We start from the raw sequence: 15,728 nt of genomic DNA on the forward strand, positions 1-15,728 counted from the left end.
TAAAATATTAATTCCAAGGCATATAAAAATATCTTTATTTTTTTTCCAATCGTTTACTGATTTAGCTTCCTTGTTCCCCTCCCCTCAATTTTCTAGCTAAAAACATTCTCAATACGTCTATTTTCTAAATTCAAATACCTGCATAGAGGGATTTCTTAAAACCCAGTACACTGATCCCCACACATTTATATATACTGTAAAAACATTTGTACACGTGACAGGAAATAGAGTCAAGTCAACTCAGGGCTGATACAGATATTTGGAAAACATTTTGGATAAGAGCTTCCCTTGAAAAATCACAAGTAAACAGTGTTCAAGCAAAAGCTACAAACATTTCTAAGGAATCATCATCAGTAGCTTGAACTTTCTCAAGGTCATCTCTTCAGACCACCGTCTCTCACAGCTCTTCAAAGTTTCCATGACAGAGTTACACCTTTCAGATTTGTTCCTCTATAGAAATAATATCATTTGTGTTGTGTGTGTGCATGTATGTGTATGCATATTATGTAAGTACATGTGACTGCATATATACTTGTGTATATACAATTTCCATAGGATTGTCTAAAGGAGCTCTTACAACTCAACAAGTAAAAGGTACATCAACCGAAGAAAACAGTTCACAAGAGAAGTAATATTAAGATGTAGTAAATACATAAAAATGTTTAACTTGTTATTAAGGAAAGAACTGGGGGAAGGATACTGAGTTACAGAAGGTTTGCACATCAGATTTTTAAATGTTCTTAAAAAGTATTCATTCCCATGTGGTAGTGATATGAGAAAAAGAGGGTTTTAAACTGGTGTAGCTGCCTGGAGAGCAGCTTGATAATTTAAATCAAAAGTCATAAACATGCTCATAGCCTTTGATCCAGTTATTCTACTTTTAGGGATTTAGTTAAAGAATAAAATCATAATACACCTCCTGAGTTATGGGAATGATATTTATTTTAGCCTTATAAATAATAGTGAAAAGTAGGAAATTAACAAATGTCCAATAACAAGGGCTTAGATACAAGTGTATACACATGGAATCCATGTTTGGGAAAATGTTTAAAGATGTGGAGAAATCATCACAATATAATTTTTAGTGGACAAAGGAAAATACCACTTTTTAAAAGTAGATGTTTACATGGAGAAAAACCCCATTCTCTGGCTGGTGGGATTATGAATGATCTCTGCTATCTTCATCATTCATTTCTTCCATCTTCCAATTTTGTAAATGCATATATTCAGAACAAACATATACAACAGAATTTAAATTTTTAAGTATATGCAGCAGAATAAAATGAACTAGCATTCCTAAAAATTAAATTTTTTGAAAGAAAAGGAAAATTAAGGAAGGGAGAGGAAGCTGTTATCATTTATTGAATGCCCAACACGGGGCAGGAACCTTGACACCTGCGTTACATGTAGGAGCTCAGACAGGCCACCTGAGCTGTGTGGACTCACAGTTTGTATGTTACAAGACCAAAATGCTTCACAGCCATCAGACCCTCACTTTGGAATTTTGTCTTTTCTGTCAAGTTTTAAGTTAAAATATTTTAAAAGCGTTACCTTATACAATAACGTTCTGTTGACCAGTTTTTGATAGTAACTATGTTCACAGGCTATCTGCAAAGATTTTTTAACTTCCACAGATTTACTCATTACTTGTTTCTCAGTAAAACAGCTGTGTTTAGGTCTTCTGATGACATTTAATTTCCAGTCATGAGTATCATTTCTAGGAAATAAAGGGTTAGACATATTTTATCATTAGTACAGAGACTTTGCAAATACCACCTTTTAGTAACCAATCCAGTGAAAAATTTCCCTTATTTTTGTATAAAGAGATTCATTCATTGATGCCCCAATCCTGCTCTGTCTCTTTTTGGTTCAGTGCAGCAAGAAATTTAATAACTGCCATGGGAGCGGGGGTAGGGGGCAGTAAAGGAGAAAAACCCGAGATGTCCTAAACACACACACACACACACTCACACACACAAACCTACATCAGACCATATGTATTATGGATGTCAGGACAGAAATGTTTAAAACGTCAATGGTCTTTAGAGATGGACAGGTTCAAAGATTCTTAACCCAGGATGGGAGAGTGGAGGTGGTTTCATGAGGACTATAATGCTTTCTGAAGGTCTGTATATATACACTGCATTTTATATTTCTCAGGACACTTTGTTCCTATCCTCTTCTCTTACTGTTGAGTAAACCATGTCTGGAGTGGCTGCTCTCCATGTAGTTATATTAGCACTTTAAGTACCTTACTAAGCAAAAATTAGTTTGAATAGATGCCATTGTTGTTCCTTCTGGTTAGAAGTTAGGAATATAGAGGAGGAAAAAATTTTAACAGCATTTTTGGAAACGATCTTTTTGTTAACTTTTTATTTTATACTGGAGTATAGTTGCTTAACAATGTTGTGTTAGTTTCAGGTGTACAGCAAAGTGATTCAGTTATATATATACATGTATCTATTTTTTTCAAATTCTTTTTGAATTTTTTGGGGGTTAGGTTGTTACATAATATTGAGCAGAGTGCCCTGTGCTATACAGTCGGTCATTGTCGGTTATCCATTTTAAATATAGTAGTGGAAATGATCTTTTAAAAAAGAAAATGTTTGCAATCTCATATTTGCTTGAACTGCACGTTACATAGAGATCCATCTACTAAACACGACACGAGGTTACGTTGTCCCGTGTGCCTGACACATCTGTGCTCGCCCCCCAGAGGCTCTTCCAGCTCTCCTTTTGAGTCTACAATCAGATGGACAGAAGACTGGCACTCGCAGAGTTCCAGGTATTGTACCACGTGTGTGCACTGAGATGACTCTTTTCCTTACATTAGATGAGAAACCTAACCTTCAGGCAAGGTTAAGTAACTCGCCCAAGGTAACACACCTGGTACACAGTCGGGCCAAGATGCAAATGCACATCAGTTTGGCCCTCAAGACCAGGAGTGATTGGTACAATACTTTACTCTCACAAAACTTTGATCAGACAATGCGATTTTCACTGTAGGATTAAAGTATCAGTCTCCAGAGACATTTGATTATTAGTAGAGGACTCCTGAAAAATTAAAGGAGGATTCCAGGAGTAGGGTCTGGTCATTGATGACTCCCACACAAAACTGCAAAGACTCACTCACCCAAATGATGTACACACACATACAGGCACACATACACAATGCATACACACACACACTCACACCTCTGTGCAAAAACAGAATACTGTTCACCAGTTGCACTATATTTGAAAAAGTTTCTATCTTCAACGCTCTCAGGTGTTCAAAACCACCTTCTCCTGTGTAGGGTCCCATTTATTTTCAAAACCACAGTCAAGGCTGCTGCGCCCACCATCGCTTTAGTCTCGTGTTATTCATCAGCCTCCAACCGCTTCAAAGCTTATCACACAGCACTCTGAGCCCGCCACCCTCCCTGTCCTATTCCTGGCCCCTCTATGCCTCTCTGACATCCTGCCTCCACCTGACGAGTCCACTTTCTCTTCCTACCCCAGGCTGTGTTCTCCACCTTTCACATCAGAAAGACAGTTAATGCCCCTGTCCCTCCCTGTCTCCAAGTGAAATTTGTAGATGACTGACTCTCCCCATCAATTTGTCCTTTCTGCCTTGTCCAGAATAGTTTGTGCATTTGAATCACGTCTTTCTTCAATCAGGATTAGGGAGAGTATACATTCTGCCTTAGTTTGAAAAGACCCAGTTGTGACCCACTTCTGGAATCGTCCCTCTTAAAAGGTCACATAAAATTCATTGGTTAACAAGAGTTTCTGAACTTCTTTCTAACTCCTGGGAGTTCCCATATATAAAAACAAACCAAAATGACCCCTTTTTGTGCAAAACCACAGGAGTGCTATCAAGATTTCACTGTGGGGCTTCCCTGGTGGCGCAGTGGTTGAGAGTCCGCCTGCCGAGGCAGGGAACACGGGTTCATGCCCCGGTCCGGGAAGATCCCACATGCCGCGGAGCGGCTGGGCCCGTGAGCCATGGCCGCTGAGCCTGCGCGTCCGGAGCCTGTGCTCCGCAACGGGAGAGGCCACAACAGTGAGAGGCCCACGTACCGCAAAAAAAAAAAAACAACAACAACAAAAAACACACACACACATACATAAGTACAGACACAACATCACAAATGTACTGGATAAACACTATGCCATCAATGTTCTCACTAATGGTTCATCACATAGAAGTTTTCTTGTCCCAGTTACTCCTTCCCCATCTCACAAAATAAAGTATAAAGAGAACCAAGTTCAGTAATAATCATGGACACATTCAGTGGGCTGCCGTCATTTCACAGAATTTAGGATTCTTGACTACGAATATCCTGGAAGACTCTAGGGTTAGCCTGAGAAGGCTGTGCAAAGCCCTTTCGGTGTTCCCCTCTTTCACTGTCCCTGGCTATAAATTTGTCATTGGCTGACACACACGTCTTTCACCAGTACCGCCACCTGGCTCTCAACAAACCCCTGAAAACTGGACTAGGATGTGTCTACACCAATACCAATCCATCTCCCCAGCTTGACGTTACCACCCAGGAAGCTGACACTGCCCTCCTTCACTACCTGCTCATAACACTACGAAGCGCTCCCATTTATTTCCTTTGACCGGCAGCTCTAGGCAATGGAAGCAGCTGAATTTAAAAATGAATTTCGGGCTTCCCTGGTGGCGCAGTGGTTGGGAGTCCGCCTGCCGATGCAGGGGATACGGGTTCGTTCCCCGGTCCGGGAGGATCCCACATGCCGCGGAGCGTCTGGGCCCGTGAGCCATGGCTGCTGAGCCTGCGCGTCCGGAGCCTGTGCTCCGCAACGGGAGAGGCCACAACAGTGAGAGGCCCGCGTACCACAAAAAAAAAAAAAAAAAAAAAGAATTTCATTCAATCCTCACTTATCTTTGGCAAGGATCACCTAAAAGTAAATCATACTAAGGTCATCTCCTTTCATTATGATTACTAAGAAAATAAACACAGGGCAGTATTTAATTTAATTTTTCAAGAATGAAGTATTTATTTCATGCTGTAGGAAGAGTAGGGAGAAGGAAATGGATGGAGTATCTGACCTTCCCAATGACTGTATATTTGATTTGCCGAACAAAGTCCAAGAGTGCTATGAAATACGCCAACACAAAGAGAAGGTATACTCACCCCATTCGGATAGAGTAAGATCCACTGTCATTCAAATGAACTGGCCAAAACTCCAAAACATAATCGAGCAAAATAATTCTGGGTGAACTACTCGAGCTCAGCTCAAGGGGTCCATGCGATTCATTTTTGTACCATTTTATGGTGGTTGTTTTATTCTCATGCTCAGATGAAGATGAACAATACTTCAGATAGAAAGGTTCCCCTTCAACTGCAGTAATGTGAAGGCGCGAGGTACAAGTTTCTTCTAAAGATTAGCAAAGTAAAAGAAAAATATAAAAACAGAATAACAAAGGTAAATTTTTTTCCCTAATGCATTAGGTGAAGAAGCTGGGTCAGTAGCATACTGAAAAGTCTCAATGTCTCATTTCTGTGGATTCTTTTATTTTAGGGTCAATCTTTCCAACACTAAAAAACAGGAGGTCAATCTTTCTAACACTAAGGCACTTTCAGAATATAAATGAAGACAGAAAAACCTTCCAACAGCTTCTCCCAAACAGGAAGATACCGGAACTTAACCTACCAAAGCTAGAAGACACATAAATTCACTGTAATCTTTTAAAAGAAATGTTACACATTACAGCTTCCTCTTAAGGAAAGCCACCAAAGTCACAGTGTTGCCACACCTACCCCAAAACATCCCTAGCTGAGGAATCTCCAAGGATAATAAAAAGAGAAACCTAGAGACCGCAGAGTTTTCCACTTGTATCGTCAGAAGTCTCACGGGTCTTGTTCTCAACCACTCTACCTAACCATTGCCCGGGCAGACGTGGGGATGGTTAAAGGTGCGCCTACATGTGTATAAATCCATTACCTCTCTAGGTTACCATGTGGATACTCAATACATGATGCAAACAGTTCATACTGATAATTAATTCATATTGACTCACTGCAAATCTGGGTATCTGTCACTTCCTCTTTCTGAGATCTCTCTCTCTCCCTCTCCCTCTCCCTCTCCCTCCTCTCTCTCTCTCTCTCTCTCTCTCTCTGTCTCTCTCTCTCTTCTTCCTTCTTTCTCAACTAACCCAGATACTCTGGCTTTAGAAATTTATCTGATCCTTTGTGCTGTACAGGGTCATCATTTCCCTCCTTCTTCACTTCCAGCAGTTCAAAGTCAGTGTGAATGGACCTTCCCTGTATCCTGTCTTTCAGCAGCAACCTTTGGCTGTATTTTGAGAATGAGAACTCTTAAACTGAACAGAGCAATTCTCTGAGGCCACAGAGAACATGCTTTCTCTATAGTCAGGGTTTATTTCTCAAAGCAATTGTCTGGTTTTAACCACAAGGTTGTTAACCACAAGGTAGAGAGGAGGTGGCTCTAATGGCAAAAACACTCTTTGAAAACATGGCTGTCAAACCTACCTGGAAGCACAACATTTAGTGAACATCAACCTTGCATCTGGTGGTTGTTATTAAATCTTCATCTCACAATTCAGGACTTCAGCTTAGAAGGTGTGATGCATGTGTAAATGTGGGTGTTAGTTTTAACTGACACCTAAAAGGATGGTAGGTCATTAACAGCTTGATTTATTTTCTAGTTTTAGAGATATAATCTACATATAGCAAAGTACAGAAGTCATACATCATGTGCTCTATTGTGTCTGGACTTTTTGTACATCATTACGTCTATGATGGGCAATCATGTTGCTGCATGTCATGGTGATCTGTTCTCTTTTTCATAGTTATGTAGTATCTAATTGTGGTAGTATTTGACAATTTATTTATCCATTCTATTGGTGTTGAACATTTGGGTGATTTCGAGGTTTTGGTCAATCATGAAAAAGCTTCTATGAGAGCTACCATATGATCCAGCAATCCCACTCCTGGGCATATATCTGGAGAAAACCATAAGTCAAAAAGGTACATGCACCCCAATGTTCACTGCAGCACTATTCACAATAGCCAGGACATGGAAGCAACCTAAATGTCCATCGATGGAGGAATGGATAAAGAAGACCTGGTACATATATACAGTGGAATATTACTCAGCCATAAGAAAGAACAAAATAATGCCATTTGCAGCGACATGGATGGGCCTAGAAAGTGTCATACTGAGTGAAGTAAGTCAGAAACAGAAAGAAAAATAGCAGATGATATAGCTTATATGTGGAATCTAAAAATATGGTACAAATGAACCTATTTAAAAAAATAGAGTCACAGGTGTAGAAAACAAACATGATTACCAAAGGGGAAAGGTCGGGGGGGGAGGGATAAATTGGGAGACTGGGTTTGACATACAAACACTACTATATATAAAATAGATAACTAATAAGAACCTACTGTATAGCACAGTGAACTCTACTCAGTACTCTAATGACCTATATGGGAACAGAATCTAAAAATGAGTGGATATATGTATATGTATAACTGATTCACTTTGCTATACAGCAGAAACTAACACAACACTGTAAATCAACTATACTCCAATAAAAATCAATGAAAAAAAAAAGCTTCTATGGACCCCTGTGCCTGTGTTTGTACAGACATAGGCACTTATTCCTCTTTGGGGACAGTTATCACTTAAAGAAACCTAGCCTGGAATTCATACTCTCCAGGGTGCATGGTTGGCAGTTGAAAGTTCATATTCCCCAGGCAGCTAATGGCTTCAGAGATCTAATCTTACATTTAACATTGCAGGCTTTGTTGATCTGAAATGGCTTTTGATTGGAGAAATGAGTGGAGCTCAAAGTGTCTGGATGGCCCAGAACACCCTCCCCATCTTACAAGAATGGAGCACCATGATCCAGTAGGGTCAAGAGACTACAGCCTCTGCAACGATGTCTGGGTTTGGAATTGTCTTGAGTTTCGGCAATAATAGGAGGTCATCCAACTTCAGCTAAATGAATCTGACACGTAAAATATTGTCAAGTCTGCCTAGAGAGACCCCTTCACAAAAGGTGCTCTTCAAACACCTCAAAGGACATAGAGCTGGGACCCTAGCATCCTTACAGCAAAGGCTGCGTGGCTGTTGGGAGCCTGCAGCATGTTTTCATAATAACCTGGGAGCAAGGTTATCAGCCTATGTCCATAGGGGCCTTTAGAGCAGGGGGCCTTTTCATGTGGTGCACACTTTCCTACACCTTGGTCTCTCACCTGTTCTGACAGGTCCTTCCGTATCAACAAGAAGAGGTCTGTCTCTTAACACCTGGGTAATGTTGCACTGTACGGATCTCAACGATACATAGATCCTCTTAAGTAAATATACCCAGATATTGGACCTGAATTATTTGAAAGTATCAATAACCCAACTGTAATCTCTTCATTAGTAATTCTCAAAGTAGGGGACATGCGCTCATGTCTTCCCTCCTCCAGATACTGGATCAAGGCAAATCAACAATCGTGCCCCTTCTTTCTTCTCCAAAGCCTTTGGAGAACCTTGTTAATCAATCACAGAACTCTTCTTCAGAGAACCTGCTGAGGTCTCAGAACCTTCTCAGTGAGAGTCTCCAAGCAGTGACTTCTAATAAATTAAAATCGGTACCTGACACCGGACACAAAGCCTACCTGTCTTCCTGGTCTGAGCAGACTCTTTCTAATGTATTCCTTCTAACTCTCATATTTTCTTTAAGATCTGTAAGGTATTCCCACTCACTTTCCTCACTACCTAGATAATGAGATGAATTTTTGCCTTCCTTTCGGGGAGGAAACAATGTGTTAAAACTTTGTAAAAATCAGTAACAAGGACGGCTGTGATCGCTTCAGTTTCAAATAACGTGAAACTAAGCAAATTTTTATCTCAGACAAATGTATTTCAGGATAAAAGTTTTCACTTCCTGCTCTCTCTACATAAACTCATAGGGCTGAATCCTTTCTTTTTTTTTTTTTTTTTTGCGGTACGCGGGCCTCTCACTGTTGTGGCCTCTCCCGTTGTGGAGCACAGGCTCCGGACGCGCAGGCTCAGCGGCCATGGCTCACGGGCCCAGCCGCTCCGCGGCATGTGGGATCTTCCCGGACCGGGGCACGAACCCGTGTTCCCTGCCTCGGCAGGCAGACTCCCAACCACTGCGCCACCAGGGAAGCCCGCTATGAATCTTTTATTCTCTATTCCAGGCATACCAAATGGTTGGCAACTTTCTTAAGTAAAATTTTAAACCACAAATTTTAATAAATCCAACATCTTCAGTAACCACCCCCACATAAATAAGCCAAACTTTGATATTCCCTCTAGACGACCAATGAAGTATGTTTGTGATTGATTATAACTACTTACCTGAGGTTCTTATAAACATAAGCACCAAAAGTGTCAGGGGTATTTCTCTACGATGCATGTTTATGATTCTGCTTCAGATGGTTTCTCTGGAAAACAGAATAAGACAGGTTCGGCCAAGACTTTCAAACAAAAGCATACCTGTCTCATGCAGGAGGTTTTAAAAAGTCGTCTGGCATACAGACTTTAAAAAAATCAGCCCAGCAAATTTTCATATCCCTTCATAGAGTCACCAGTTTTCCTCAGAACTTCCAGCCATGTAGAATTAATAAAATTTCAAGGCATAAATTTGGGCACCCAGGGGAAATCCCTAATAATGCAAATTTCTAAGACAAGAGAGCTTGCTGTATTTTAGGTCTGGTCTACTAAATCTTACCTCCAAAGTCAAAGTTGAGGACGACAGTATTTCCAGAAAATCTACCATCCTATGAATGGACAGTCTGCCCATGTAGGTGTGTGTGTGTTCCAGCCGCTTTTTTTCCCTCTCACCACACCAAAATGTTCATCACAATCTTCACTTATGGGCTGAATTTTTAAATATTGTTCTTTCTTCAGAACTAAGTTAGGAACTAAGTCTGTTTTGTTCATCACTGTATCACTAAAATCAACGCCTCCCACAAAGTAAGCACTGATTAACCCTTGTTAAGAGGAAAAGGTGTGTGCACGTGTGTGCTCGTGTCTACACTCACATGCCCCTAGTGTTTATTTTAGGAAATGAAGACACAAATCTGGGAGTTTCCTGCCATCCGGATGCCTAATCCACACCCACTCAATGAATGCAAACCTGTGTTGAATTTTGATCCTACTGCAACCTATCTTTGGTTCTACTAATGACAAGTTGAGAGAGTAGAGGAAGGGTGCATGGGGGCTCATACACCAAGTCTATTTCATAAACAAACACATGCTCCCTGTATACCACACACCTAGCCCCATTGGGCGTAGGAAGCACAGCACGATGGAAGGAGCTTGGATTTTGGGCCCACACCACTGGACTGGCGTTCCTGCTTGAGTCTCGACAAGCTGTGCAACGTCGGGCAAGTTACTTAGAAGTCACAGAGCCTGTTCGCTCATGACCAAAATGGGTTGATAAGAAGGTCTATCTGCCAAAAGTACTGAAGTAAGTATTTATGAAGCCTTCCTGGGTGCATGGTAACCGTTCAACCCCAAATAATTCTTTCACCAACTGTCACTCACCGCCCCTGCCGTACTAAAAAAGAGTACTGTTAATGCCCAAATCCTTGGTGAAGTTTAATGGCTAAACTGCCAAACCTTTCACATCAAGCCTTATGAATAACATCGCTGAGCCTTTGATGAAATTTCCGAGAGGTGATAATCAATAATGTAAAGACAGAGGGAGAGTATGTGTGGAAAGTGCCAACTATTCATAACCAACTTAGAAGATGGCTATGGTTTGAAATCAGTCCTCCAGCCCACACACACCACTCTATTATGAACTCTCTCCATCCTCTTATCTCAGGTAGAATGAAAAGTGTTGTTTCCTCTGGTTTAGGTCGACACAGCCTCGCAAAGGGCACTGCTGGGGATTTTTGTTTGATTTTTTTTAATTATCAAGGTTTACTAAGAGACAAAGTTATTATGAGATTACTCAGCATTCTGATGAGTTAACTCTGAGTTTCAATATGAAACATGTTAAGATCCCAGCATGCAAATTAGCTGACATTTGCCCTGCTCTATGTGTCTATATAAAATTTTTAATGTACTTACCATGGATTTAAAAGATTAAGATATTAAATAATGGAACTCATTTCCAAAAGACAAATCTGTCATAGATACCCTAGTAAGTATTAACGAAATATATGTAGGAGGATATAAATATTACATTTCTTGCGTATGGGAATTTTGGGAGTTCTTTTAGTGTTATATTTGATGATGGTCCCATTTTTTGGCCTTTTCATAATCTTTAAATTTCTTCTTCTCTTTCTTTTGTTCTTCTTTCTCTTAAAAAATTTTTCTGATTTCTAAAGTAACATATTCCCATTATAGGACACTTATAACATGAAAATAGAAAAGGAGAAAATAATCTCAACATGCATAATACTTTAGCACTGTCTTATACTTTTTCTATATATCTTCAAATAATTAAGGTTTTAAATAATCTCATATCCTGCTGTTCCTACTTAATAAAACAGCATTTTCCTGTGTCAGAAAATACTCTGTTATCATTTTAATTGCCACACAATATTCCTTCTGGAGGATATATTATAATTTACAAGATGTATTGTACTATAAAATAACCCCATGACCATCTTCTCATGTAAGGCAGTACAGATCAGTTTTTGGAGCATGACCTCTGGCACCAGACTGGCTGGTTGAATCCTCATTCTACTCTTTACCAGCTGAATAACATTGGGCTGGTCACTTACCATCTCTGTTCCTCAATCACTTCATCCGTAAAAGGGAATAACAATACTATCTCCCAGAGTTGATGTGAAGGTTCCATGAGTTACTACGGCAAATAGTAACTGGTGAATAATAAATATCACTAAGCTATTATTACTCATCTACATTTCTTATTATTTTCTTGGTGCTACTTCATGGCAGTATAGTCTATGAGTCAAAGAGTACATTTTAAACAGGATGAATGCATACCGCCAAGCCGCACCCAGAAATGTAATCATTCATACCCCTCAGCAGTGAAAGACAATATCCCTCCCCTATACCCACAGAAGCATTTGAGCACGCTCATTCTTTAAATCTAAGTAGGTATTTAAATTGGTAAAATGGTATCTCATGGCTTATTAATCTGCATTTCTATTGGTATAAATGAGGCAAAATATTAATCATGTATTTTTTAGCTATTTTATTTCCATTTTTTTATGCTTTTTTGTCCAGTTCTTAAATTTTTAGTGTTTTTTTTCAACTTGTTGCACAGTTTTCCTTTCCACTTCCTCTTCTGATGTCTTAACATATGGACAATTTTCTATTTATGCAGTCGAACCTATCATTCTTTTGTGACTTTTCCATAACTTTTACATTTAGAACATTCCTTTGCCCTCAGTAGTCAGATAGATACCTACCTGTATTTTCTTCATTTTTATGGCTTAATAGGGTTTTTTTGCATTTAATTTTTTACCCTTTAACAATTAACTTTGTTGTTTGGTATGAAGATAGGGTCTAACTTAATTTATTTTTCCCAAATGGCTCCTAATTACTACTCTATCATTAGTTAAAAATCCTGTCTTTCCTTTAGAGTTGGTTGATACTGTAGTTATATTGTACAGGGCCTCCCTGAGCAATCTACGGAAAATCTAACATAGATAAATCTAACATCTGCTTGAGAGCGAATACACACAAGCGTGTGACCGAGTGCACACACGCAAGCACGTGCGTGCGCACATACACACACCTCTCTCTGTCTTTGCTCTCCCACTTTGTTTTGTTCTTTCATTCCTAGCACTTATCACCAACTGACATACTATCATCTTATGTTTGTTTGCTTGTTCGTTATTTGCTGAATTAATGAATGCATCAAATTCATAAAATATGTACAGTTTGGAGTCTTACGTGATTATCTGATCCATTGTTAAAAGATTAAGATAATCTTCTACCTGTGACCTGCTTCTTAAATCATAACATCCTGCAAAGTATGTTTTAACGACTGATGTTAAGTCTAGGGCAATCATCCTTGCAGACACAGATCCAGGGGACTTACTTCTATACTTAAAAGTAAATTTACAATATCCTAAACATATAATTAATAAGAATACCTAATAATTAAGATATAAATATACGTGCATGTATACGTACGAATACGTGTATGTGTGCACATGTAGGTACGTATGTGCATGCACACACACACACACACACACACACACCAAGAAAACTCACAAACGTTCCGTAAATCACCCGATGGCATGAAGTTTTCTCTAAATGAAAAAGGCTCTCTTCCAAAGATTGTGTGACCCTGGGTGAGGGTCAGATCCAAGCTGACCACTCCCTCTGCCCCGAAGGCTACACAGTCAGAGGTGCCTCCAGAGCATCTGAAGGGTCATCTCCTGAGCTCCTCGTTCTGCCCAACTGCCCTGTGTATAGACCCCATTCTGAGCAAAGTGACGGTTCTCTAGAAAAAATAATGCACAGAAACTCAGAGTTGCTAGGCCACTTCAGAGCTCCTTCTCTCAAGGAACCTGAGACTAGACCAGGTGAAATGATCAAACAGTGTTTGTTCATTCATCTTTTGAGATGACAAAACAATCAAATGCCAAGCGGAGAAAATGATCTTGGACATCACGCACACGTACAAGCGTGTATATGCGTGCACACACTTCCACTCTAAGAAGAATTTATGTCAAAATAGGTTTCTCTTGGGGAGGCCAGGAGAATCATTCCCATCCCGCAGTCCTGGTCACACAATGTCTGCTGTTGCTACCCTTACGCTTCCCCAGCCTCCACCCCTGGTCCTGCCGTTGGGGTCACCCTCCACACTTCCAGCTGCACACTCCCTGAGGTCCTAGCAGTTTGGCCCAGTGGCTGCCTGCGCATGGAAGCTCTCTAGCTAGCCCAGAACCTGCACAAACCCAGTTTCCTCCAAATTTACCCCCTCCTGGCCCATCCAAGGCCCTCAGATTTGGAAAGTGGGCCCCAGAGCCCAGCACTGCACCGCACCAAATGGGTGTTATGTAATACAGCGAGCTCAGGTGCCTGTACCTGAAGGGGCTGCCCAGTCATCTGTTGGTCTGTTAACCGCAGTACAGCTGCCGGGCTTCTAACTCCTGGAGGCGCCTGGGATGCAGACGAAGGTTTTGAAATCAGGGAAATCTGGGTGTGAATCTGGGATCTGTTACTTAGTAGCTGGATGCCCTTGGGTAAACTACTGAACCTCTCTGGGCTCGGTTCCCCTCCTCTTAAGAAGCATACTGCATTTGGCCTGTAGGAGGCTTAAGCGAAAATGATGCATCTAAAAGTGTCAGACACAAGTAACTGCTTAATAAATGAAAACTATCACTTCTTTTAGCTGTTCTCACCTTTCTAGAAAAAAACTGGGACTGGTTTAACCACTAAAACTACACTATTAGGGAAAGTTGATGACGCTGAATCACCAGTTATTCGTGTGGATACACACATATGTATGCATATGTGCTAATTATTTAAAATAATATATATTATATATAACAGCTATATGTATATGCATGCATTTTTAACGGATCTTTCAGAACCCCTGCCCCTGAGGCTGGGTCGCCCCTTGTCCGCAGCCGGCAGCAGAGGGCAGTGGGAGGGGCCGCAGGTGGCAGAGGCAGGTCTGTCCTTACCTTCAGAAGGCGTCCGGAGGCTGGGGAGGGGGCGGCTGTTCCCCTGGACACCCGACGGCGAGGCAGTCGAGAAAGAGCAAAAGCTGCCTTCCTACCACCGTGAAACCAGAAAGGAGAGGAGCCGCAAGCGTAACGCAAGAGATAAGGCAACCAGAGAAAGTTGAAAAAGAACAGAAAGTCTGAAGCAAGAAAAAGCGTCTGGCAAAACTCGGCTGGCCGAGGCCGCGGGTGCGGCGCTGCTTCCGGCCCCGCGGCCTGGGCTGTGTCCTGGGTCTGGGATGCTCCTTGACTGGGTTTGCTCTCGGTCCGGGTCCTCCCACTCCCGCTCCTCCGCGGAGACGCTATGGGTCCGCAGTGCTTCCGGTCTGGGGGTGCCGCGGCCCGCGCCGCTCCCAGTCTAAGGATGCTCCTCCGCGGGGGCGTTCCTGGTCGTGGGTGTTTCGGGTTCCGGGCGCTTCGGGGCGGGCTCCCGCCGGTCCGGGGATGCTCCTCAGTGGGAGCGCTCCGGGTCGGCGTGCGCGCTCCTCGCGGCGCTCGGGGTACTGGCTTCTCTGGCTGGGCGCGCCGCCCGTGGGTTCCGGGAGCGGCTCGCTCGCGGGGGTAAAGGCGCGCAGCTGGAAAATCCGGCACCTTGCCGGGGGCCGAGGAGGCTGCGGCCGGGGGCGGCGCGCCTGGGTCCCGGGAGCTGGCGGGCCGTGGGCGGTGGCCGGGCGAGCCGCGGGGCCAGGAGGGGGCGGGCCTGGGCGGCTCTTACGCACCCTCCGGGCGGCGGGGCACCCGGCACCAGAGCCAGGTGAGGAGGTTGTCAGCCCCGGCCTGGCGGAGGGGCAGCACCTGCGCTTACGGGAAGGGGCTGGGGCCGGCTGGGGCCACGACGGAGGCCGAGGAGTCGTCCCAACGCCACCGGGCGGCTCCCCGAGGCCAACCAAAGGTGCGGAGGACTTGTGGTTCCAGCCCTGGGGTCCTGGCTCCGTCCTAATGCCTTCTGCTTAACCTGAAGGGTGGGTGGTTCGCCATTGGGAAGTAGAAGAGGGGCGCAGAGGTGTTAAATTGAGATTTTAAATTGGTTAGAAGAAAAGGAGGCCAGTGGAGAAAGCGTGTTAATAAGTTTTT

At 42.5% G+C, this 15,728-nt stretch overlaps 1 protein-coding gene across 1 annotated transcript in view; it reads right to left on the reverse strand.

The window, feature by feature from the left end:
• Positions 1–15,082, reverse strand: part of IL18R1 (interleukin 18 receptor 1) — a 39,566-nt gene extending 24,484 nt beyond the window's left edge. Inside the window, exons 1-4 of the mRNA XM_070046846.1 lie at positions 14,616–15,082; positions 9,349–9,434; positions 5,142–5,385; positions 1,552–1,717 (exon numbers count right to left, since the gene is read on the reverse strand). Coding sequence (XP_069902947.1) covers positions 1,552–1,717; positions 5,142–5,385; positions 9,349–9,406 — 468 coding nt within the window. The 5' untranslated portion in view covers positions 9,407–9,434; positions 14,616–15,082. The remainder of the gene's footprint in view (positions 1–1,551; positions 1,718–5,141; positions 5,386–9,348; positions 9,435–14,615) is intronic.
• Positions 15,083–15,728: the final 646 nt, after the last annotated feature.

The sequence above is a fragment of the Globicephala melas genome, chromosome 12 (assembly GCF_963455315.2).
Source record: "Globicephala melas chromosome 12, mGloMel1.2, whole genome shotgun sequence".
NCBI lineage: Eukaryota > Metazoa > Chordata > Mammalia > Artiodactyla > Delphinidae > Globicephala > Globicephala melas.